This window comes from Cetorhinus maximus, chromosome 8 (assembly GCF_964194155.1).
Source record: "Cetorhinus maximus chromosome 8, sCetMax3.hap1.1, whole genome shotgun sequence".
NCBI classification, from domain to species: Eukaryota; Metazoa; Chordata; class Chondrichthyes; order Lamniformes; family Cetorhinidae; genus Cetorhinus; species Cetorhinus maximus.
In genome coordinates, this window is record NC_135886.1 from 120,545,210 (window position 1) to 120,572,226 (window position 27,017).

The 27,017-nt window shown below is 40.9% G+C and overlaps 1 protein-coding gene across 1 annotated transcript in view; it reads right to left on the bottom strand.

Moving 5' to 3' along the window:
• Positions 1-27,017, bottom strand: part of LOC144683214 (UDP-N-acetylglucosamine transferase subunit ALG13-like) — a 105,256-nt gene that overhangs the window by 73,950 nt on the left and 4,289 nt on the right. Inside the window, exons 2-6 of the mRNA XM_078546171.1 lie at positions 22,824-22,986; positions 20,868-21,006; positions 15,475-15,583; positions 1,230-1,341; positions 49-230 (exon numbers count right to left, since the gene is read on the bottom strand). Coding sequence (XP_078402297.1) covers positions 49-230; positions 1,230-1,341; positions 15,475-15,583; positions 20,868-21,006; positions 22,824-22,986 — 705 coding nt within the window. The remainder of the gene's footprint in view (positions 1-48; positions 231-1,229; positions 1,342-15,474; positions 15,584-20,867; positions 21,007-22,823; positions 22,987-27,017) is intronic.

The following is a 27,017-nucleotide window of genomic DNA, read 5'->3' on the forward strand; positions in this document are numbered from 1 at the left end:
GTTGTTGCTAAGTTTAGAAAAAAACATAACACTTCGGCTGGAGTTTACCTGCTCGGAGACAGTCCTGAAGAGACAGGAGCCATCCTTAGCGGTGAGTTTTCGATACAGCCCCTGACTGCTCAGATACTCATCCATGGTCACTTCACTCAGAGACTTCTGGCCGAAATACTTTCTAACCCCCTTCTGCATTTCTCCACCCCGCCATAAGGCAACATATATGTTTTTTTTTCCTTTTTTTCGGGGGTTAAAAAAAAATAAGTAAAAAAAAAACGAAGATTGAATTTAAGCTAAAAAGCAAAACATTCTTTTAAGTGAAAAAGTTTTTTCCCCAGCTCCCCGGTTGCGAGAATCGGACGGTTTTTTTTTGTGCAGACCGACTGTGCCGGGCCGAGCCAGCAGGCCAGGTGCATCACATCCCATTGATTACAAATAGCCCCTACCCCACCCCCCACAGACATAGTGTCTCCAGCAAGCTGCACCAACAGCTCACGTTTATAAATTGTTATTTACATTACCCCCCTCATGTAAACAAAACAAAAGGCCCATCACTTATATATTACATAATGCAAACAGTTAAAATGTTTGTTTTTTTTTAATGCCAACGACATCAGGGGGTTTAAAAGGTTCGTGAAAGGCTGAACTCGTACACAAATAAATAAATGTGGTCATCACGAAACGCGTCGTCACTTCACATGGACGCGATGTCACGAGCCACATCGCTCTCCCAAACAAGTCATTTTTCATAAAGCAAATGCCCCTTTAAAAATTTTTGGAATTGAAACAAAGGCTGAATATCTCCGCGACGCCTGCACACAGCAGCGGCTATTCTGTTGATGCAGCCCGGCCCATTAAAGAAAATCTACTTTAAACTTTTAAGGAATGAGAATCAATCTCTTTATTCAGGAAAAATTTGGAACTGCAGAGAACGTCGCAGCACAAATTAATCAGAAGTGAAAGCTTCCCATTGCGAAAGACATTGTCTGGTGCATGCAACGTGCCAAATCGATAAAGTGCTTAGATTCAATATCTAATCCATGGTAATTTAGCCAGTTTAGCCAGGATGCTACAATTGAATTCCGTGCCCTTGAGCCAAAAACGGAGTAGAAATAATTGGTCACAGTCCTCTTGTCCTGATGTTCAGTGATCCTGGCTGGAAAGTGTTCATGTTATGAATTTTGGTTGTGGATTCAGCTCAACTCTAATGTTGTGTATGGTCAAATGCCAGTTACCATTCACTATTTGACGCATTTTGAATGACTTTTTGGACAAAGTATCAATTCTGGGAGGCACTCCAATAGGAGTTGGCTTCTTCTGGAAAGGAGGGGAGAAAATAAAGTAGCTCTAAAAGAAAAAGTAAACAGCATGTCCTATCGTTTTAAGTCTCAACCCAGGAAATTCTACTCTTTCAGCAACTCCCGAGGCCCACTGTAATGGGGAACAATACATTGGTATTCTAATGTAGTGAATCATAGGGACACAAAGTGGATTTTCTCCACAATGATAATAATGGAAGGAAAGCCCATCTAAATCCTTTCACACATCTCTATGAGTTTAAACAGTCGCTTACTGTTGAGAGAAATTTTCATTAAAATTATGCCAAATCAGTGATGCAATCTTTCAGCTTTGCATTGTAGGCTTGCAGAAAATGAAGCAGCAACCAAACATTTATATAAGCAATTAAAGTATATATTTAGGAATAATTGCACCAAGCAGATCCCAACCAGTTTACCTTGGGTGAGGCAATTAGCCTAATTAAATTGAGGGAATGGAAAGTGGGCTGTACATTCTTACATCCTGGTAGTTGACCAATGAAAACATTGACAGAGCTAGAAAAGTGCCTCCTTTTATAGGTTGAAATGGTACGTAGCACTTAATGTAGGTAGCACGTAGCACTTAAGGAATAGGAGTAAAACTTGGCAAAATAAATGATGAGAGGGAAAAAAAATCATGAATGCTTTGTACCAATAAAAGGCAACTTATATTAAGCTTGATCAAAATCAAAGTGTACATTATATATCTATTAGTTCACTAAGAGTAGTTGACTTATTGTCACCCGTTGTACATATTTTTTGTAGGTCATATTTGAAAGGAACTTGTTTTTCTTCTATTTTGTTTTCCTTTCACAATATCAGACTCAGCAATAATATCTTTCAAAATTACTTCTGCTATCTCTCCAAAGTTTAGAAGAGGTACATTGTTTTAAAAATTGCATTTGACCGCCACACAAATTTTCCAAAAGAATATAAAAGATAAAATGCCTGATTTCTAATATCAGGGCCATCTGATCTCTATTAACAACATGCAATTAATGAGGTCATGTTAAAAACATGAGTATTGGATCTGCTTCTTTCAACTAGACTTAATTATGCAAATTACTTCATATACCAAAATTAAGCAGGTCAAACAAAGATTATGAGGCTCACCTGAACATCACTATAATGCCATTTTTAATTAGCTGTTGAACCAGTCATGCCTAGTGGTAACTGGTTTTGAATTGTTTGCCTGGGTGAATGTGATGTATTTAATTTCAGGAATGAGGGGCCATCTTCTTTTATAGATGAGTGGAGTTATGGGTTTGAGGCCTTTCTGGCTCTCTCAGGTGGATGTAAAAGATCAGATGGCATTATTTTGAAAAAGAGTATGGGAGTTATCCCTGGTTTCCTGGCCAATATTTATCCATCAATCAACAAAACAAATTATCTGTTGACAATTGTTAGAATGAACAAATTGTTGGAACAATGCTGTTTGTTGGCTCTTCTCCATCGATGCTGCCAGACCTGCTGAGTTTTTCCAGGTATTTTTGTTTTTGTTTCTGTTTGTTGGAACTTGTGCTCAAATTGGCTGCTAGTGCCTCCTAGTGGGAAAATAAGGAAAAATGAATTGAAACCGGTTGAAGATTGCAACTGCGTTTAACTGGTCTCTAGAGAGTTATGAGGAACAGAATGCAGTGAATAAGGGCTAAATGCCAAAAGACAAAGTGATACCGATGCACACAATTGTACCCAAAGGACAAATGCCTAAGGTTGGTACTGGGGTACTGTACATACCAGAAGAATCCATTGAATGGAGGGATGTGATCATTGTAGGGAGAGTAGGGAAAACCACCAGCAAATTCAAACAATGGCTAAATGTCCAGGATTCTGGACAAGAGATAAGACCCATGGACTAGGAAAATGAGGTGAAATGGCGGAAAGCAAGAAAACGCAATACAAGTTCCCATAGTGGATCTGGAAGTGACTCTGGCATTAGGAAATGATCATGTACTGGCAACAGAGCCTCTGATCATAGGAGGAGAGATCCTGTAGTAGTAGTCCAGAAAAAGATAGGAGAGCAAATAGGGGCTGTAGTTTGATGAGGCCATGCAATAGAATAAGGACCACATAACAATCTAGGAACACTACTAAAAGTAGAAGCCCTTATCACAGAATTTCACAGAAATGTTACAGTGCAGAAGGAGGTCAGTCAGCCATCGTGTCCGCACCAGCTCTCCAAATGAGCAATTCTATTCGTGCCATTCTCCTATCTTCTCCTCGTAACCCTGCACATTCTTCTTTTCAGATAACAATCTAATTCCCTATTGAATGCTTCGATTGAACCTGCCTCCAACACACTCTCAAACAGTGCATTCAGGCCTTAACCACTCGCTGCATGAAGAAGTTTTCCCTCATGTCATTTTTGCTTCTTTTGCCAGTTACTTTAAATCTGTGCTCTCTCATTCTCGATCCTTTCATGAGAGGGGAAAGTTTCTCCCTAAATACTTTGTCCAGACCCCTCATCATTTTGAACATCTCCAAATCTCCACTCAGCCTTCTTTTCCCCAAAGAAAACAGTCCTATCTTCTTTAATCTATCTTTATAACTGAAGTTTCTCATTCCTGGAACCATTCTCGTGAATCTTTTCTGCACTCTTTCTAATGCCTTCACATCCTTCCTAAAGTTCGGCACTTAGAGCTGGATGCAATACTACATCCGAGGCCAAACTAGTGTCTTATAGAAGTCCTCTTTGCTCATGTACTCTATGCTCCTATTAATAAAGCCTAGGATACTGTATGCTTTATTGACTGCTCTGTCAACCTGTCCTGCCACCTTCAATGACTTATGCACATATACTCCCAGGTCCCTCTAGTCCTACACCCCCTTTAGAATTATACCCTTTGTTTTATATTGTCTCTCCGTGTTCTTCCTATCAAAATGAATCACTTCATATTTCTCCACAATGAACTTCATCTGCCACCTTTCTGCCCATTTCACCAGCTTGTCTATGTCCTTTTGAACTTCTACACTTTCCTCTTCACAGTTCACAATGCTTCCAAGTTTTGTATCATCCGCAAATTTTGAAGTTGTGCCCTGAAAACCAAGGTCTAGGTCATTAATATATATCAGAATGTATAGGGGAAGTTTTAGCGGCTGCAAACAAATTAGAAGATAAATTAATGAGAGGCAAAACAAAAAGAATTGAATAGTTGGAAGGAATTTGGTGTCTACTCTGAAGTGCCAGATAGAGGCCAGCCAGCCTTATCATAGAGATGGATATCTATGGAAAAAGTACTCCCAGGTGGGACATATAAGACTAAAGTGAGACTAGTGGCTTACAGTTTAGAAGAGAGACTTAATGATCAAAGTGTTAGAGTGGACTCCCCACAGTAGAAAAAGCGGTCTTAAAAATGTTCTTAGATCTTTCAGACACATACTCATGGGAATGTAGGTCAATTGATAGAAAAGCCGCATTTGTGCCGGGTGAAAATTATCAAAAATAAGTGGTTTTTTAAATCACCTAAAGAAGCGAATTATATAGAAGATAAGCTGTGGAAAGTAAACAATTATGTTTATGGATTCAATAATGCGTCAAAGGTATGATATTTCTCAACTAGGTCCCCCATGCCGAAAACAGATCCAGCAATGTTCTACTGGTATCACAAAGAGAAATTCACATGCATCTTTATGATGCATGTCAATGATTTTCTGCATGGAAATTTTGCGGAATTTGAGCCATTTGTTATAGATATGATAAATGGGGAATTTAAGATTGGAAGTCAAGTTTCTGAGGTCTTAACTATAAGCCAGTTAGCTTAACATCTGTCATTGGGAAAATGTTAGAGTCTATTATAAAGGATGTAATAGCAGAGCATTTAGAAATATATAATCAAGCAGATTCAGCATTGGCTTCATGAAGAGGAAATTATGCCTGACAAATGTATTAGAATTCTTTGAGGAGGTAACAAGCAGGATAGATAAAGGGGAACCAGTAGATGTAATATATTTGGATTTCCAAAAGGCATTCGATAAGGTATCACACATAAGGCTACTGAATAAGATAAGAGCCCATGGTGTTGGGGGTGGTATATTAGCATGGATAGAGGATCAGCTAACTAATAGAAGACAGAGAGTTGGGATAAGGGGAGCATTTTCAGGATGGCAACCTGTAACTATTGGAGTGCCACAGGGATCAGTGCTGAAGCCACAATTATTTACAATATACATTAATGACTTGGATGAGGGAAGTGAATGTACTATCGCCAAGTTTGCGGATGACACAAAAGTAGGTGGGAAGGCAAGTGGTGAGGATGACACAAAGAGTCTCAGAGGGATATAGTCAGGTTAAACAACTTGGCTGATGGAATATAATGTTGGAAAATGTGAGGTTCTGCACTTTGGCAGGAAGAATAGAGGAGTTCAATATTATTTAAGTGGAGAAAGACTGCAGAAAGCTGCAGCACTGAGGGATTTAGGGGTCCTCGTGCATGAATCACAAAATGCTAGCATACAAGTTCAGCAGGTAATAGGGAAGGCAAATGGAATGTTTGCCTTTATTTCAAAGGGAATGGAGTATAAAAATAGGGAAGTTTTGCTAAAAATATACAAGGCACTGGTTAGACCACACCTGGAATATTGTGAACAGTTTTGGCCCCTTTAGCTAAGGAAAGCTATACTGGCATTGGAGGCAGTCCTGAGTAGGTTCACTACGTTGATCCTGGGTATGGAGGGATTTTCTTATGAGGAGAGGTTGACTAGGTTGGGCCTGTATTCACCGGAGTTTAGAAGAGTGAGAGACGACATTATTGAAACATATAAGATTCTCGGGGGTAGGGTAGATGCTGAGAGGTTGTCTCCCCTTGTGGGAGAGCCTAGGACCAGAGGGCATAATCTCAGAGTAAGGGGTCACCCAAGACAGAAATGAGAAGGAATTTCTTCTCTCAGAGGGAAGCAAATCTGTGGAATTCTTTACCACAGAGGGCTGTAGAGGCTGGGTCGTTAAGTATTCCAAGGCTGAGATAGACAGATTTTTAATCAGTAAGGGAATTAAGGGTTATGAGGAAAAGGCAGGAAAGTGGGAGCTGAGGATTATCAGATCAGCCATGATTTCATCGAATGGCAGAGCAGACTCGATGGGCTGAATAGCCTACTTCCTGTGTCTTATGGTCTTAAATATATAGGCTTAGACATTAATCAATATAGATTGGGAGTAACCTTGAATCAAAAATCATAACTAGAGAGTGTTAGTCGCATCCCAATAAATTGGGCCAGATGCTCATAGAAAGATGATCTTATATCCAAAGAAGAAACAGAGCAGTTAAGAAGCTTGATTGGACAGTTAAACGCCAATGCACTTAAACAAGACTTGATACCAGTTATGACATATTGGAACTATTATGAAACATGCTTCAGTTGAGGAGGTTTTGAGGGCAAATAAAACATTTAAGAAATTAAATTTCGAGAAATGCATACTCAAGTTTCCAGCCCTGGGTGACTTGAAAGGCATGAAATTCGTCCATTTTAGTTATGCCACGCCAATCTTCCGAATGGATATTTAATTACAACTGAGTATAATATTCTAGGTGGATAAAAATGGAAAGTGTTGTCCCTTGGCCATGGAAGCCAAGAAAATAAAAATGGTGCTTAAAAGATATCCTAATTGCTGTCTAGTACAACTGATAGATATGGGGCTTATCAAACATTGAGAAAAATCCTATACATGGGACATTCTGAGAAAAGTTTGCCCATTGAATGCTATGTGGATAACCGTTCTCTATGGCATAATGTACATTCGACAAAGAGTATGACTGAGGAAAGATTAAGGGTTGACCTTGATAGCGAAAGAAATTGTAGAGAGAAAAGAGATCTCTAAGGTTAAATGGGTCAACCCAAGTCACCAATTATTGGACTGCTCTACAAAAAGGAATTATTACTTGAAGAAATTGTTGGAGGTCCTAGAAGAGGGATTTCTTTTTGTCGTGGGGTGGCCGAATTGTACTATTAATGATAGAGTTGATCAGCAGCCACTTCTTGGGTGGGAACTTCAAGTTTATTTACAATATACCCAGCAGCAACTACACGTGTGCTCTCAACTCCAACTCCACCTCTACACTGATGCGGAGGTAGCCCCTGCTCCTATCCTATTGGTTACTCCAGATCATGTGATCTTTCTTAACAAGAATTATCCTTAAAGGTACAATACACACTAAATAAAACCATAATTATTACATTCTTTCCCCTTTAACGCAGCTATACATATTATATTTACAAATACATATTTTTCAAGACAACATAATATTTACACTCGGTAAGGAGTTTACAAGTTCAGTCTTTCAGGTGGTTTCCTGGTACGTGTGGAATGTCACAGCTCCACAACTTCAGATTCTTTGTCAGGAACCTCCTTTTCCGGAGTTGCCTGAACATCAGGAGCTTCGGTGGGCACTTGCAGTTCTGTATCCTCAACTCTTACTGGAACATCAGACATGTCAGTCCTGGGTTGAGTATCCTCAACAGGAAACGCTGACCAGGTCGTGGTCACTGGTGGAACCAAATCTTGATGATTTCTCTCTTACTTAAATAGTCCACATGTTTATGGATGATCCGGTCTTCCACCTCCATGTGGTAAGATAGAGGTCCAGTCACTGCAGTTATTTCAGCCGGTAACCACTTTGGTCTTTCCCCAAAGTTCTTCACATATACTGGCTCTCCCACGGTAAATTTCCTCTCGCGACTATGCCAGTCGTGTCTGGTTTTCTGGTTTCCCCAACTCCTTTCCATCTCCCCCTCTAAAGTCGGCATTATTAAGCTCAATCACATCCTGAGATGGCGTTTCAGCAATAACTCCGCAGGTGTGACACCTGTTGTTGTGGGAGGGGTAGTCCTGTAATGAAAAAGAAAGTGTGCTAGCTTGGTTGCTAAGGAATCTCCAGTTAGCTTTTTCATGCCTGCCTTGAACATTTGAACCACCCTTTCGGCCAGTCCATTTGAGGAAAGGTGGTATGGTGCAGTTTTCACATGAGTGATACCGTTGAGCCTGACAAACCATTGAAACTCAGCACTCGTAAGTGCCATGCCATTATCAGAAACGACTATTTCTGGTAATCCGTGAATGACAAAACTCTGACGTAGTTTCTCAATTGTAGCGCCCGATGTTGATGACTTCACTTCATATACGTCCAACCATTTTGAATGGGCATTGACACTGAGCAGAAACATTGTTCCCAAGAAAGGTCCACGTAGTCAATGTATAGCCACACCCAGGGTCTACCTGACCACTCCCATGGATGTAATGGAGTGGTCACTGGCAACTTTTGCAGTTGCTCACATTGCGCACAGTGCTTTGCTAAACTCTCTAATTCGCCATTCATCCCTGGCCACCATAGATAGCTGCATGCTGTGGTCTTCATTTGGGAAATTCCTGAATGGACACTGTGTAGTTCAATTAAAAGTGGCTCTCTTCCCTTTGGAGGAACTATCACTCATGCTCCGCACAATAAGATGCCATCCTGGCTGGTTATTTCATGTCTTCTGTTGAAGTGTGGTTTCATTTAGTCAGCTACGGGCTCCTGTGACCAACCATGTAGCACTTGTTCTCATACCTGAGATAGAACTGGGTCCCGACTTGTCCAGTTTTTGATCTGTCAAGCACATACCAGCGAGGAATCTAAGCAAATTTATCAGTAAAACGAGTTCCTGTGGAACTGGGACATGCTCATCAATTTCTTGTAAAGGCAAACTAAGGACATCGGCATTTACAATTTGATTGCCAGGCCTATATACGAAAGTGTATTTGTATGCTGCCAGAATTAAAACCCATCATTGTATTCTTGCTGAGGCTATGGATGGTATAGCCTTGTCCTCATTAAACAATCCTAGCAATGGTTTGTGGTCTGAAATAATTGTAAAATGGCAGACGTGTACGTACTTGATAGACAGGCCTTCTTTTTCTATCTGAGAGTATCCCTTTTCCACTTTGGTGAGCTTCCTTGATACATAACCTATTGGCTGTTCCAATCCGTCATTTATCCAATGAGATAGCACTGCTCCCACTCTGTAGGGAGTTGCGTCACACGTCAGCACCAATTCTTTCGTCTGGTCATAATGCACTAATGGATTGGACGAGTGCAACAATTGTTTCACCTTTATGAAAGTTTCTTTCTGGGGTGCCTCCCAAGACCAACGTTGGTTCTTTTTGAGTAGAGAATGCAGGGGGGCCAGCACTGTAGACAAATTGAGTAAGAACCGCCCATAATAGTTGATCATTCCTAGGACTGATTTGAGCTCTGAGGCATTCTTTGGCGCAGGTGCCTCTCTTATGGCTCTCACTTGCTCCTCAACCGGGTGGAGGCCCTGTGAATCTACCCGGGTGACCCAAGTAGATTACCTCCCTCGCTTCGAATGCGCGCTTTTATTTTTCTTTTAGCACACACTTTGATCTCGACCTTTTTTTTTACTTCATTATTGGCCAGACTTCTCTCAGATGCAATCTCAGCTTGTCTTAGCTCAGTGCCCGGGTTTCCCAAAAGTTAATTATCTGTCTGCTTCTTGGGAAATTCTGTGACTTTTGCTTCCAAATACTTGTTGGCTTCATTTAGCTGATTCTTCAGCTCTTTACTAGACAGCTAGCTTCACTGAGCTGGCACTGCCTTGGAGTTATCCAAACTCATGTCTCCTGACTGTATCCTGCTATACATGACTCCCAGGGCTTCTTGTGAGCCCTGTTCAATCACCAGGGCTTCCCCTGAGTACTCTTCGAATACCAGGGCTTCTCCCAAGCCCTCTTCGATCACCAGGGCTTCCCCTGCGCCCTCTTCGTGTTTCTTCTGCTGTGCTTCCATTCTACTGTTTGAGACGACCTTCATTTCTTCATGTTCCTGAATGGTTACGCATTCCTTTTGCATTTGATCTTGAAGGACAATCAACTGTTTAATTTCTTGTTGCCCTCTCTCTGGGGCCTCTTATTCCCTTCAGCAGAGTTGCCCTCTCTCTGGGGCCACTTATTCCCTTCAGCAGAGTTGCCCCCTCTCTGGGGTCTTTTATTCCCTTCGGCAGAGTTACCCCCTCTCTGGGGTCTCTTCTAATTTTCTGTCCATAGCCATTTTTCTTGTATTTACCATTTTAAATGTATTGCCACATTAACAGCAGTCACCTGTTTTTTTTACTCTGCAGCTGTTGGCTTTTCTGTGCTGTGTTTCCCACACTGAGTTTTGGCAGGATCCACATGATTGTGGGCTTCTCTTTTAACTAAAACTTCATTCCTGTTTAGAAAAAAAAAACGCCAGCAATTTCTTCTCCTTTTTCTGGGCAATTCTGCAGGGTTTTATCTTTTTTTAAAATTTAAAATTGTAGCACTGCTCCGACTCCCCCTCCTTCCAACTTGCAAGTTGTGTGCCAGCTTCTCCAACCTACTGAGCCTGCGGAGCTGCCGCCTATTTTACAAATAGTACAGATTCTCTTTTTTTTGTTTTGCTCACCTGTATTGTGAATTCTCACTTGGGGGTCTTGCAATTTTGGTATTTTTTTTAAATGTCAGGAGTGCTCCGGGAGATTTCTCAGCCATTTGGATCGGGGGCCTTTCTTTAGAACTTAAAGCGACAGCAGACTGGTGAGTATATCTTCCTTTTTTTTTAACCTGATTTCTTCTATTCAATCCTATTTTATCCTCATCGCTAGTTTGTTGTGGGGTGGCCGAGTTGTACTATTAATGATAGAGTTGATCAGCAGACACTTCGTGGGTGGAAACTTCTAAGTTTATTTATAATATATTCGGCAGCAACTACGCATGTGCTTTCAACTCCAACTCCATCTCTACACTGATTGCTGAGGTAGCCCACGCTACTCTTCTATTGGTTACTACAGATCATGTGATCTTCCTTAACAAGCATTATTCTTAAAGGCACATTACACACTAAAAACCATAATTAATACATTTTTATTATGGTATATAGAATTTTTAAAATGATTTGTTTTGTTATTACTTGAGTAAGCCATAAAGTATTGCTTAAAGGGGAATCTGTTAATTGCATGTTAATTATATTAAGATACATAGGTGAAAGCATTGTTTAATTAAGTGCTTAGAGCACTTATAAAGAGAGACTTATCAAGCTTCTTAGACAGGTTCATATACCCCACCTGTCACACAGGAGACTGGGGTTCAATTCCCTAACAGGGAATTATGTTGCTGTCTAAATAGACATCTGTGGAATAATTAGTATAAAGACTGCTGGGACACTAGGTTGGTAAGCGGAAGACAGACATATGTAGTGCATTCTGCAAATAAAGGATTTACATCTGATTTCATACTTCACCATCAGGCTTGGGATCCATTTATCAACCACTTCAACTGAAGTGAGCCATGATCAGTGATCAAACCTGAGACTGGCCCAGCTCACTAATACACTGTTTGTTTGCAGTTACCCATTGGGAAACTGCAGGTAAATTCTAACTTACAATTCATGTGAATTGTTTATTGATAGGGCAGGGAGATGACACACACAGACTGATAGTAGTCAAGTGTCAAAACTAAATCACTGCATGAGAGTGCAAGAAATCTCGGACTAGTTCCCATGTCTCTATTTTTATAAACATCATAAAAGTATCTTTGAAACATTTAAAGATGGCAATTTAATCACTGACCTGGAGTTCATCCTCAATTGCTTCAGCCTTCATATTTCATCTCCTCTATGTACTTGGATTATTGCCCCTTTCAAGTTAAATATAAATTCAAACTCTTTTTTAAATTGTTTAGCACACTGGGTGCAGAGACAGCAGACCAATTACACAGTGGGGAAACCATACTGTGAAAGATGACAAGCTAAGCCAAAATAGAAAAAAAAACAATCAAGGCATATGCAAGTCAAGCAAGGTCATTTTTATAAAAGCAAAATACAGGAGATGCTGGAAATCTGAAATGAAAACATAAATGCTGGAAAAATTCAGCAAGTCAGGCAGCATCTGTGGAGAGAAAAAGAATTAACATTTCAGGCAGATCACCTTTTTGTTGAGCTTCTTGCATATAGAAAGAAAGCACTTTACACTGAAGAAAAATGGTCGATGCTAATTAGGAAGAAAAAAGGAAAACAAAAATGTGGAGGACTGAAAGTATGATTATAAAGGATCTTTTTGAAGCTAAAAGTAAGAGGGTGGTGGCGAGGTGAAGATTTCTAGGGAAGGATGTGGTGGCCAATAAATGGCCAACAATGATGAGGCACAGAGAGCAGATCACAGGAGGTAATCTGGTGTTGGAGTGCTTGAGATCATCAAACTGGTGGAAGGTCATCTAAACCAGATTTGAAAACAAGGCCAAGGATCTGGAAGCCAATTTGCTAGTGCACAGAGACCTAAAAAAGTGAGGGTGATGTGACTTTGTGCTGCTGAAAGCACAGGTCATAGTATCTTGGCAGAGTTTTAGTTTGTGGCAGCATGAAAGCCAGAGAAAGCACTTGAGAAGTCATGATTTAAGATAGGAAAGATATGGGTCAGGGTTTCAGCAGCAGTGAGGATAGAGAGGTAGGAGCGAGGTGGAGAATATTGCAGAATTTGAAGAAAGCAATCTTTGTAACTAAATGGATCTGGACAAAAAAGGTCAGTTCAGAGTTTAGCAGTTTTCCAAAGTTCTACACCTCTGGATTTAGCCTAAAGTGGCAGCCATGGAAGTGACTAGAGTCAAAACACAAGCATATGGGTTCTATTTATCTATATACTTTGCCAGCCCCAAATTCCAATACTTTTAATATATATTACTTTTATTACACATTATGAATTTTGAGAATACATGTGATATACAGTAAGTAACAACCATATTTCTTTTACCTATACACTCTGAATCTTCAAAACACCTATTCAAACAAGACTTGGCTCTTTATAAACTCAGGTGACTGTCCCGGATTAGTTCATGCCTGTTCATTAATTTTGCCCCATAAAATTTTGTTGAAATTTACCTATGATCCAACCGACTAAAGGTGCAATCATTCCCCAGATTATCCCTATCTTGAACACGGGTGTAGCATTCATCACCCTCCAGTCTTTTTGTATAACTTTTGTTTCTAAAGGTTTTTTTTTTGTTCATGCTTTTATTTTTTAAATGTTAATTAGTGATTAATGACAGGTGTCATCACCAATTAAAAGGTAGCAGGTGTCTCCTACTTAAAAGGGCACAATCAATAGGTTTTCTTTAAATTATATATCATTTACAGTTTAATGAATCAATTAAAATTTGGTTCCAGGGTGTGATGAAACACTCCAATTTCTCCAGCGTCCACCAGTAGCAGAAGGCATCAAGCTTATCGCCAGGGATGCAAACATAACTGCACAAGAGAGACAGACAGTTGGGCCAAACAACCCCTTCAACTCCACACCACCTGGACATGTTGATGTCAGTTTGTCAAGGCCCAGGAATAGTCCTATGAGGAAGTCCTCAAACTTGTCCACTAACTCTCATACTGGGTGGCCAAAGATCAGGAATGTTAATGTGCAGCCAAATATTGAGGGGCAGCAAAGCAGCATCTTCAAATAGTGGAAGACGGACTGTAATCTCTCACATTCTGTATTTATGAAACACTAACTCCTCATTGGTGCTTCTACTATTTCCTCCCCAACTTCCTTCAGTATGTTGGATGCATACCATCGGGGCCTGAGGGCTTTCTGACTTGTAGTCCCATAGAAATAAGTTGATGATGCCATCAAGCATGGAGCTCAGACCAACTACGGCAAACAATGTCCCTCAATCCCAAAGATTCCTTAACAGGCATTTATCATGAAATGTGCAATTTTAAAGTAACAAGTAAGTACATTGCTTTGAAACTACTGCACTGTACTGTGCTACAGAATATAGAAAAATCAAGATGCAATGGTGAAGCCATACAAAAATCTTCATAACAGTCGGTAGTTCAATTTTGGTCTATTTCGGAAGGATATTGAAGAAATTGAGGATTCAGCACTAGGATGCTGCCTTATTTGGTGAAATGCAAATATGAACTATGACTTGAAAAATTGGATCTGAACAAAGGAGATTAATGGGTGATTTGACATAGGCATTTTAAAGTGATAAAAGGATGGGGCAGATAGAAATAGACTCTTTTCAGTGATTAAGGGGTCTAGAATGAGCAGCTATAGGTCTAAGAATAAAGAGATTCATAGAGAACAGGATAGAAACTTACGCAAAGGCTTGTGAGACTATGAATTGCACTGTTTCTATGTTGTAATTGCCCTGCAATCCATAACATGAAGAACATTGCAACCTTGGCATTACTAATGAACTTATTAAAAAGTTTATAATTTGTCATTCTGACCATGATGTATTGACTGCTCACACCAATAAAGAGAACTCCCCTAACATATTGTGCCCATCTATATGATATGCTTTGTACACCTCTGGAGAGTGGCAAATGTTACTTCCACATTCCAGAAAGAGAAAAGGAATAACCCAGAAACCTGTAGACCAGTTAATACTGTATCCACCACATTAACCATAAATTTGTAGTAAACAATATCAAGAGCTTTTCTTTATGAAAATTCCTACCACTAATCTCCCTGCACTGACCCTTCTGTAATCTGCATTACATAGTCCATAATCGAGATTTTAAAGGATAGGAGGTGAAAGTGAAGAGATAAATCAACTAGTAAGGTTCCTGATCCAGAATATCATTGCACGTCAGAGTAACAATTGGGATCAGGTTCAACTGTGGCCCACAGCTGAACAGCCTTCAGGTGCTCATAGCCTGGGTTCACACATAATGAAAGGGTTCTTGGAGATGCCCAAGCACTGTTGACATATAAGCAAATTTACTCCAGCAAGGAGAAAAGGAGCTGAAAAGTAAACTTTTGGGTGGTTACATCTTCACACACAAACACGATTTTACTTTAACAATACTTGCTTGTTTGGTGCTTTCATGTTGCATAAACGCAGAAATATTTTCTAGTTAACAGAATCTACATGCAGAAATACATGTAATAAAATGAGGGAACATCAGTTGGAAAAGAGTTGTGTGAAAGATACATTTGTTACACATATGAATTTTCAAACAATATTGTCTTATTTCTGTTGGACAATAATTCTTTTCCTGGTTCCATTCACAATTGTTTTACAAAAGCTGGGGCAGAAATGATTAAATTTCTATCCACAGGATAAGTGTGGGTCTTCAGTTTGTTGCTCTTGAAGGTTGGTATTCCAAAGAGATAGAAATAAAAAGTCAATCATTCTTTAAAATTACTGTCAATGTCACTGGAATCCAAGGATTTTATCCAAAAATGTTGAAAATTTTTCTGGGCGACCTGGTGGGAATGGTTTCAAGGATGTGAAGTCCAATTTTTGTAATGTTTCAGAAAGTGTGCTGAAACAAGAAGCAAAAGCGAGTTAATAATGTGGCTAGAGATCTGCAGTAACAGTTTCTACTTCCTGAAACTTCATTGTAATGAACTTGGCTCAAGACATCACGGCACCTTTTGACAGGGCTAAGTAATGCATTGCTTATAAAGTAACCAGTCTAGAGTACACATTTACACAAAGGACATTGTCTAGGCAAATCCAGTGTACATTGTAACTTTATAAAACGTTTTTTGCAAAGGCAAATGTACATTGTGTAGATCAGACATAATGCATTATCCAGAATTCATAGATTTAAAATTTGTTTGTGAACATTCTAAAAGGTCAACATGATTTGCCTGGGACATATAACAATAATTCATTTCCATTACTAATTCCTTTTGCTAAATGACATATCCTTTTAAAGGTCTGGGCATCATTACTGTATACCAGCTTTTTCTACAGTGACAAGATCAGTGAGAATTGATGGATCAGTGGGAAAATATTACTAGCTTAAACAACATGGTATTTGGCGAAGCTCAGACCCGAACATTTTGCATCGGACCCACAGTTCCAAATCGTCTGCTTTTTGGGTGGACGGCCAACATTTATCATCCTTTTGTGCAGTTTATGAAAGTCTTTATTGCTTCAGCTGTCTGACATAGATAGCTTTTTATGAAGCTGCTCATCAGTTTTTCTGAGTTTTGTAGTTTGGCATGCATAAACTCAGTACAGATTTTGTGTTTTGTTATCACCCTGATAACAGTAAATAAATACTGCATTAGGTGCAGCACTACCTTAAACAAACCAGACATTCTGGCGTATACTGAGTTAGCTAGCTGATTTTAGCTGCACTAATAGCCTGGGTCACTACAATAGGCATAAGCAGCTGATTTGCATCATCTACACTATTTGCAACACACCAAGTTTAGTATCATGGGCAGGTACACCCAGAGTACAGAGGTGTCAGCTGTGGCTCAGTTCATAGCACCCTCACCTTTGAGTCAGAAGGTTGTGGGTTCATGTCCCACTCCAGGACTTTGAACAAAAAAAAAGTCAAGAACTGTGAATGTACTCGAAAGAGTTACACCCAGAGTGCTGTTAGGGAGGGAATTCCAGGATTTTGACCCACAACAGTGAAAGAACGGCGATATGTTTCCAAGTCAGGATGGTGGGTGGCTTGGAGGGGAATTTCCAGGTGGTGTTCCCATGTATCTGCTGCCCTTGTCCTTCTAGGTAGTAGCGGTCATGGGTTGGAAGGTGCTAAGGAGCCTTGATGAGTTGCTGCAGTGTATCTTGGAAATGGTAAACACTGCTGCCACTGTGCTTTGGTGGTGGAGGAAGTGAATTATTTTTTGGATGGGGTGCCAATCAAGTGGGCTGCTTTATCCTGAATGGTGTCAAGCTTCTTGATGTTGTTGGAGCTACACTCATCCAAGCAGGTGGAGAGTATTCCATCACACTGCTGTGTCTTGTAGATGGTGGACAGGCTTTGGGGAGTCAGGAGGCAAGTAACTCGCCGCAGGATTCCTAGCCTCTGACTTGTTCTTGTAGCCACAGTATTTATATGGCTACTCCTGTTCAGTTTCTGGTCAATGGTAACCCCCAGGATGATATTACTAAAGGGACAGAGGGTTCATTTGCATAGATCTTTGAAGGTGGCAGGGAGAGCAGTTTGAAAGAGTAGTTCGATCATAAGAAGCAGGAGGAGTAGGCCATTCGGCCCATCATGCCTGCTCCGCCATTCAATAATATCATGGCTGATCTGATGTGGCCTTAACTCCACTTTCCTGTCTGGCCCCCATAAACGTTAACTCTCTAATCGATCAAAAGTCTGTCTAACTCAGTGTTGAATATATTCAATAACACAGTCTCCACTGTTCTTTGTGGAAGAGAATTCCAAAGACCCTCTGAGAGAAGAAATTCCTCCTCATCTCCCTTGTAAATAGAAGTTCCCTTATTTTTAAAATCTGCCCCCTCGTTCTAGATTTCACCAGGAGAGGAAACATCTTCTCAGCATCTACCCTATCCAGCGCCGTCAGAATCTTTCATGTTTCAATAAGATCACCTTTCATTTTTCTAAACTCCAATGAATATAAGCCCAACCTACTCAACCTTTCCTCATAAGATATCCCCTTCATCCCAGGAACCAGCCTAGTGAACCTTCCCTGAACTTCTTCCAATGCAAGTATATTTTTCCTTAAGTAAGGAGACCAAAACTGTCCACAGTACTCAGGCATGGTCTCACCAATGCCCATTCAGTACAGAGGAAACACTAGATTGCCAGAAGGGTACTTTGAACGAGTGCTGCTCTGTCTGGGGGTAGGGGGTGAGGGAGTACCATGGGAGGGTCAGCACTGACAGAGCGCTGCACTATCAGAGGACAAGTACTGAGGGAGCACTGCACTGTTGGAATGGTAGTACTGAGAGAATGGTGCACTGTTCAAGGGGGCAGTTTTTTTCAGATGAGATATTAAACCAAGGACCCGTTTCCCCGCCGCTCCCCCCTACCCCCCATTACGGTACTATGGGGACTGCAGTGTATTACAGGGAACTTGGGCTTCATAAATAGAGGTATTGAGTATGTGAGGGAATCTATGTTTGTGGATTTCTTTTTCGTATTTTCGGGTCTGGGCTGAGGACTACAGCTCCTAGCATGCTCGGGTATCCGGTGTAAGCACAGCGCGGCAGCACACACGCTGGGCTCTGGGTTTATTTTGACAGCTGGTGAGATGGCGTGAAAAATGTTGCCCATGTGACCAGGTGTGTGGTGTGAAAAATGAGCCCATGTGACAAGGTTAGGTCGGAGCTGAAGAGATGACAATTGAAGTGCTGTTGTTAGCTACATGCATCTGGGGCTCAGAGAAGCACTAGAGCTGTGGTAGCTCCATGTTGTGAGGAGATGGGGTTCAGAGAAGCCCTGGAGCAGGTGTCAGCTCAATGAAGCTGTCTGCTCCATGAAACTGGCAGCTGAGGCAGAGAGAAGCCCATGGTGAGCAGTGGCTGTCAGCTCAGTACAGCTTGATAGCAGGGATTATGTCAGTGGTTAGTTGCTGGGGTGCAGCCTGGCCAACCCAATTGGTTGCAGTTTCAAACAGATTCAGCGGTTGGGAGGTGAGCAGACATTGGGGCAATCTGAGCTGGATTCCAGTCAGCCTGACAGCTCAGTGCAGGCAGAAGAATCAAGAGGGTTTCCAAGCTGAGTTGGAGCGGCATTGAGGGAAATTGGAGGTTATATCCTCAAAGGAGGGGAGCTGAAATCCCTCGTTTGAACAGCGTTTAAAGGATTTTTGTAACTTACAGTGATCACTCACATCTGGGTGGGTTGCTGAGAAACTTGTAGGATCTGACTTGGTTATGTCTGCCGTTTAACATACAGTTTGATGTGTTTGACTACAGTTTGCCTGTCAATTCATGTTTAACTTGTTATTTTTATATGTTAGAGTATAAGATAGAAAGTATTGACTGTTTGCTTTGTTGACTCTTGTATAGAAAAATGCTTCTGTTTGTTTATAACCATGGAATCTTGTGGATTTATTTTCTTAGTAAGTAATTGGGATTTCAAATTTTGTCTACTTTATAAAAGAACTTACTGGCCCCTAACTGGATCATAACAAGTACAAAAGCAGGGAACTTATGCTGAACTTTTATAAAGCTTTATAAATCTCTGGTTAGGCCATAACTAGGATATTGTTTCCAATTCTGGTCACCACACTTCAGATAGGATGTGAAGGCTACAGAGGGTGTAGAGATTTGCCAGAATCTTTCCAGGAATGAGGGATCTTAACTACAAGGTTAGGTTGGAGAAGCCTGTGTTGTACTGTTTGGAGCAAAGGAGATTGAAGAGATATTTGATAAGAGGTGTACAAGATTATGACAAGTTCAGATAGGTAGACAAAGAAAAGCTGTTCCCATTAGCTGATGGCACAAGGTCTAGGAGACACAGATTTAATATTAAGGGAAAGAGATGAAGGTGGGACATGAGGAAAAGCCTTTATACATGATAATGCCCTGGCACTCTCTGCCTACAACGGTGGTGGAAGCAGAGACAATGAATGATTCCAAAAATAAATTGGATGGGCACTTGAGAAAAATAAACTTGCAGGGATATAGGGATAGAGCAGGGGAATGGGATTGACTGGATTGATCCAAAGAGAGCTGGCAATGACCCAATGGTCTGAATGGCCCCTGTGTGGTTAACGGCTCTATGATTCTGAGCACTCCTGGGTTACAGAGGTGCAAAACCTAATACTTAAAAAATGAAAACTGCTTTTTTAAAAAAGCACTAGGTTTATTCCTTCACAGTAGAAACTTTCTCCAGCAGCCAACATAAATTTGACATTAAGAAAATGTTCCAAAAATTGAATCTGTGCAAAAATATGACCATAATGAGAAAATAATATAACTCTGAAACAAACCGATGCTAAATCTAGGAGGATCAAGAGCACTGAAAATACTCCATCTAGTGTTTTATTTTCATCTAAAATGGAGTAGTTCTCTCAATGCTCTGCCAGGTCACCCTTCTGATTTTTATGTCATCCTCGTGCTGTTCTGCCAACTTGCGCAACTGACCATTCTTCACACATCAACCTAGGCAATGAGTGCAATTAGGCTATCTGGCTATTGACGGCATTACAATCAACCTGATCCTAATACTCAGGAGGTCTGGCAAAAGCTGTGGAGAGAGAAACAGGGTTAAAGTTTCAGGCTGATGACCTTTCATCAGATTTTCCAGACAACACAACAGGAGTCACCGAATAGCAATTAGGAATAGAAACCCTCTTTTTTTTCCCCTTTGTCACCACCATCTGTTCTTATTCCCGTTTGCTAACACAAAACCAGCCTGAAATAAAAATCCAGTACCCCCGGTTATTATTGCTCAATATCATATCCAATGACCCACTGACTTTCAGGGAGCTGTTTTAGAAAATACTTTACCATTTTAAAAAAAATCAGAAAACAAAACTCATGCATGCATACACAAGCAAACGATCAATATTTAAAATTGTTACCAAAGTAGACAATCGTTAAGTCCCACAGACACCTCACTTTTTGGATGAGCGAAAGCTCGACATACTGAAGCTGAATCTTAGCAGCCACCCGCAGGCTGACACTGTCTCTTAGGTAATACCGAGAGCAGTGACATTCATGTAATGGCTCTAGAACTTTTTTTGGTCAGACTTCATAATGCAAAATAGAGTACACCCCTGGTCACAAGGGGTGTGGCATGAATGTGAGTACATGTTAAAAGGGAAACTTTTAAAAAAAATTAACTCTTGCAACCCTTCAGTTTTATAAACAATTATCCCTACCTGCAAGTGCAATACACAAGATGACTATCTCGGTGCAGCTGTTTGGCTAGTTCCAATTGGTGATTGTTCATCAGCTTCTCATTAATGACAACTATGAGGGGCTTTCCAGCTTCAAGGGTCTCCAGGCAACTGCCAGCACCTGGATGTGCATTATAGTGAGAAAAATTAAGTACAAGAAAAATATATCTCCAGCAATCTGTACAAAAATACATCTGGCTCTATTGCACTGCTTTCTCACATTCATTTTGATGATACTGACAAATTTGCTTTTGGAGGTGCTTTTTAAAAACTTAATTAATCCCTGGTGTTATTGTCATTGAGACAACAGATAGCATCAGAAATATTATATAATCCAGTGGACATTTGAGCCCTTTTGCTAACATTAGGCCTTTGTATGTGATGCAAACAATAATAAGTGCATTGCATGTTGCTGACTAACAAAAATATCCAAAGTACTGAGTTCTAGAGGAATAGAATATGAAAGCAGGGAGCTAATGTCTATTCTCACATGACGTTACAGGATAAAGGTATTTAAAATTATAAATGGCTGCGATAGCATAGATGTGGAGAAACTTTCCACGTGGGTGAATCTAGTACAAAAGAGCATAAAAATAAGAGAACCAGTGACAGATGAAATGAAGAATTTAAGAGGGATTTCTTCACACAGGGTGAAAACGTGGAACTTGCTGTTCAAACAGATAGAATTGACACATATAAGGAAAGGCCTGAGGCATACATGAGGCAAAAGGGAGCTGAGGGATTTGAGGGATATGAGGGCAAGGTTGGAATAGGCTCATGTGAAGTATAAACACAGGGGTAGGTCAGTTGAACCAAATGGCCAGTTTCTGTGCTGGAGATTCTATGGAATTACCACAAGCCTGAGTAACAGTTACAAGAAAATATTTTAAATTAACAGCTTAATGATGGTTAAATTCCAATATTACAATCTCTACTCTGAACACTGAATTTCTCTCCTCAATATTTACTTAATTTATCTGGCAAGTTAAATGAGCTAATACAGATCAGGAAGGACACAGATTCCATCTTCAGTCTGTGCTGTTAGTTGATCTCATTCACAATAGTAGTTGGAGCATTATAATTAGCTTTAGTGCTGCTTGGCTAAGCAAAGGAAAATCTGCCAGGTTTCCTGTTTACTATCCAGAGACACTTGCTGGAAGTGCTGTGTTGCCATTGGTGATGATAGGAATGGGCACAATTAAGAATACCCCCCGTAGTTGAATAAACCGTACATGCTCATTGTTATTTTGTTTTAATTAGTTCATGGGATGTGCTTATTGCCCATCCTTAAATGCCCTTGAGAAGGTAGTGGTGAGCTGCTACTTTGAACCGCTGCAGTCCAACTGGTGTAGGTACACCAACAGTGCTGTTATGTAGGGAGTTCCAGATTTTGACCCAGCAACAATGAAGGACAGCAATATGTTTCCAAGTCAGGATGGTATGTGACTTGGAGGGGAACTTGCAAGTGTTGGTGTTCTCATGTGCCCGCTGCCCTTGTATTTCTAGGCAGTAGGGGTCATGGATTTGGAAGATGCTGTTGAATAGACAATATATTTACATTACTGAGTCATCAGCAGAGGAGTTAGAGTGTACCATGCTTCACTCCCTCCTCTTCCTTTCGGAAGAAGTCATCGTCCTATTGGACTTGTAACATTAACCCTTTTTCTCTCTCCATAGATGCTGCCAGACCTGCTGAGTCTTTCCAGTACTTTTTATTTTTATTTCTGATCTCCAGCATCTGCAGTATTTTACTTTAATTATCATATTGCTGTTTGTGGGAGTTTACTGTGTGCAAATTTGCTGCCACATTTCTGACATTTCAACTATGACCACACTTCAGTAAGTACTTCATTGTTTGTAAAGTGCTTTGGTCATTAAAGGCGCTATATAAGTGCAAGACTTTTTCTTTGTTTATCAAAACACAGAATCAACGCTTACCAGCATGACTGATAACGAGTGCAGCATTCTGTATGTCATCTGCTATTGAATCCTTGAACCTATAAACTTCAAGAGTAAAATTTGTTCCAACTAAAGGCTTTGGTTCAACAGAGCCACGGCCAATCTGAAGAATCAGCTTTCTGTAGCCCAAATCTTGAAGAATCTAAGAGTGAACAATAAGTGATATTGTTGTATCACAACAAATCTGAACAGGATAGCAATCGGCAACAAACCAATATTACAATAGAGGACAAAAACAGAATAACCTGGAAAAACTCAGCAGGTCTGGCAGCATCGGCGGAGAAGAAAAGAGTTGACGTTTCGAGTCCTCATGACCCTTCAACAGAACTGAGTGAAGTTAGGAGAGGGGTGAAATATAAGCTGGTTTAAGGTGTGGGGGGGAGAAGTTGGGGGGGGGGGGCGGGGTGGTTGTAGGGACAAACAAGCAGTGATAGGAGCAGATAATCAAAAGATGTCACAGACAAAAGGAACAAAGAGGTGTTGAAGGTGGTGATATTATCTAAGAGAATGTGCTAATTAAGAATGGATGGCAGGACACTCAAGGTACAGCTCTAGTGGGGGTGGGGTGGAAAGACTGACAGGGTATTACAGTTATAGATTTAAAAATAATGGAAATAGGTGGGAAAAGAAAAATCTATATAAATTATGGAAAAAGCAAAAGGGAGGGGGAAGAAATGGAAATGGGGGAGGGAGTTTAAGATCTAAAGTTGTTGAATTCAATATTCGGCCCGGAAGGCTGTAAAGTGCCTAGTCGGAAGATGAGGTGCTGTTCCTCCAGTTTGCGTTGGGCTTCACTGGAACAATGCAGCAAGCCAAGGACAGACATGTGGGCAAGAGAGCAGGGTGGAGTGTTAAAATGGCAAGCGACAGGGAGGTTTGGGTCTTTCTTGCAGACAGATCGCAGGTGTTCTGCAAAGCGGTCGCCCAGTTTGCGTTTGGTCTCTCCAATGTAGAGGAGACCGCATTGGGAGCAACGAATGCAGTAGACTAAGTTAGGGGAAATGCAAGTGAAATGCTGCTTCACTTGAAAGGAGTGTTTGGGCCCTTGGACGGTGAGGAGAGAGGAAGTGAAGGGGCAGGTGTTGCATCTTCTGCGTGGGCATGGGGAGGTGCCATAGGTGGGGGTTGAGGAGTAGGGGGTGATGGAGGAGTGGACCATGGTGACCCAGAGGGAACGATCCCTACGGAATGCCGCCAGGGGGGGTGAAGGGAAGATGTGTTTGGTGGTGGCATCATGCTGGAGTTGGCGGAAATGACGGAGGATGATCCTTTGAATGCGGAGGCTGGTGGGGTGATAAGTGAGGACAAGGGGGACCCTATCATGTTTCTGGGAGGGAGGAGAAGGCATGAGGGCGGATGCGCGGGAGATGGGCCGGACACTGCTTGCTTGTCCCTACAACCACCTCCCCCCCCACCACCTTAAACCAGCTTATATTTCACCCTTCTCCTAACTTCACTCAGTTCTGCTGAAGGGTCATGAGGACTCGAAACGTCAACTCTTTTCTTCTCCGCTGATGCTGCCAGACCTGCTGAGTTTTTCCAGGTAATTCTGTTTTTGTTTTGGATTTCCAGCATCCGCAGTAGTTTTTTGTTTTTATTACAATAGAGGGACAGTTCCCACGTTAATTCAGTACTGAAAAGCTGTGAAAGCGAGATAAATAAATCTTAGGGGTTGAATAAGATGCATGTGAAAATCCTTAAGGAACTAAAGGTAGAAATTGCTGGAACTCTGGCACAAATCTTGCAGAAATCACTGAATACTGGAGAAGGGCCTGAGGACCAGATGTTACTCCTAATTTTTTTAAAGTAGCAAAAGTAACTCAGGAAGCAGAGATCAGTGAGTTTAACATTCATAATTAGTAAGGTGATGGAAACCCAGCAGGTTTGTCATGATTTCCCTTTCATAAATCCATGTCAAATCCCATTTATATTTTCTAAGTGTCCTGTTATCACATCCTTTATAACAGACTCTAACATTTTCCCTACCACTTATGTTAGGCTAACCGGTCTGTAATTCCCTGATTTTCCCTCCCTCATTTTTTAAATAGTGGGGTTACATTTGCCACCCTCCAATATGCCGGGACTGTTCCAGAATCTACAGAATTTTGGAAGATGACAACCAACACATCCGCTATTTCCATAGCCACCTCCTTTCGTACCCTGGGATGTAGATTATCAGGCCCGGTGTACTTATCAGCTTTCATTCCCATTAATTTCCAGCACTGTTTTTTCAGTAATAATAATTTCCTTCAATACCTTCTCCCTACTGGACCTTTGGTTTCCTAGTATTTCTGGGAGGTTATTTGAGTCTTCCTCCGTGAAAACAGAACTAAAGTAGTTATTTAATTGCACTACCATATCCTTGTTCTCGACTATAAATTCTCCTGTTTCGCACTGTAAGGGACCTACATCTGTCTTCGTAAAACCATAGACCATAAGACATAGGAGCAGAAGTAGGCCATTCAGCCCATTGAGTCTGCTCTGCCATTCAATGAAATCATGGCTGATCTGGTAATCCTCAACTCCACTTTCCTGCCTTTTCCCCATAATCCTAGATTCCCTTTCTGATCTGTCTATCTCAGCCTTGAATATACTTAACGACCCAGCCTCTACAGCCCTCTGCGGTAAAGAATTCCACAGATTCACTACCCTCTGAAAGAAGAAATTCCTCCTTATCTCTGTCTTAAATGGGCGACCCCTTACTCTGAGATTATTTGCCCTCTGGTCCTGGACTCTCCCACAAGGGGAATCAGCCTCTCAGCCTCTACCCTGTCAAGCTCCCTAAGAATCTTATATGTTTCAACAAGGTCACCTCTCATTCTTCTAAATTCCAATGAGTGTAGGGCCAACCTACTCAACCTCTCCTCATAAGAAAATCTCTCCATACCCAGGATCAACCTAGAGAACCTTTTGTATACTGCCTCCAATGCCAGTATATCTTTCCTTTGAGAAGGGGACCAAAACTGTTCACAGTATTTTAGATGTGGTCTAACTAGTGCCTTGTATAGTTTTAGCAAGACTTCCCTATTTTTATACTCCATTTCCTTTGAAATAAAGGCCAACATTCCATTTACCTTCCCTATTACCTGCTGAACTTGTATGCTAGCTTTTTGGGATTCATGCACGAGGACCCTCAAATCCCTCAGTCCTGCAGCTTTCTGCAGTCTTTCTCCATTTAAATAATGTTCAGTTCCTCTGTTCTTCCTGCCAAAGTGCATAACCTCACATTTTCCTACATTATATTCCATCTGCCAAGTTTTTGCCTACTCACTTAACCTGTCTATATCCCTCTGTATACTCTGTGTCATTCTCACTGCTTGCCTTCCCACCCATTTTCTGTATCTGTAAACTTGCCGATAGTACATTCACTTCCCTCATCCAAGTCATTAATATATATTGTAAATAATTGTGGCCCCAGCACTGATCCCTGTGGCACTCCACTAGTTACAGGTTGCCATCCTGAAAATGTCCCCCTTATCCCAACTCTGTCTTCTATTAGTTAGCCAATCCTCTATCCATGCTAATATACCACCCCCAACACCACAGGCTCTTGTCTTATTAAGTAGCCTTGTGTGCGATACCTTATCAAACGCCTTTTGGAAATCCAAATATATTACATCTACTGGTTCCCCTTTATCTATCCTGCTTGTTACCTCAAAGAATTTGAATAAATTTGTCAGCCATGATTTCCCTTCAGAGCCATGCTGACTCTGCTTGATTACATTATGCATTTCTAAATGCTCTGCTAAAGAGACTCTTAACATTTTCCCAATGACGGATGTTAAGCTAACTGGCTTATAGTTACCGGTTTTTTTGTCTCCCTCCCTTTTTGAACATTGGCAGTTTTCCAATCCTCTGGGACTTTTCTAGAATCTAAGGATTCTTTGAAGATTACTACTAGTACATCCAATATCTCTGTAGCTCCTTCATTTAATATCCTGGGGTGCAACCAATCAGGTTCAGGGGACTTACCAGCCTTTAGCCCCTAGAACTTTTTCTCCAGTGATAGTTATTGTATTTATTTCCCCCTCACCACACCCCCATTTTGCCTGATTATTTAGTATTTTTGGAATCCTATTAGTGTCTTCTACCGTGAAGACTGATGCAAAGTATTTATTCAACTCCTCTGCCATTTCCTGGTTCCCCATTATTATTTCCCCAGCCTCATTATCT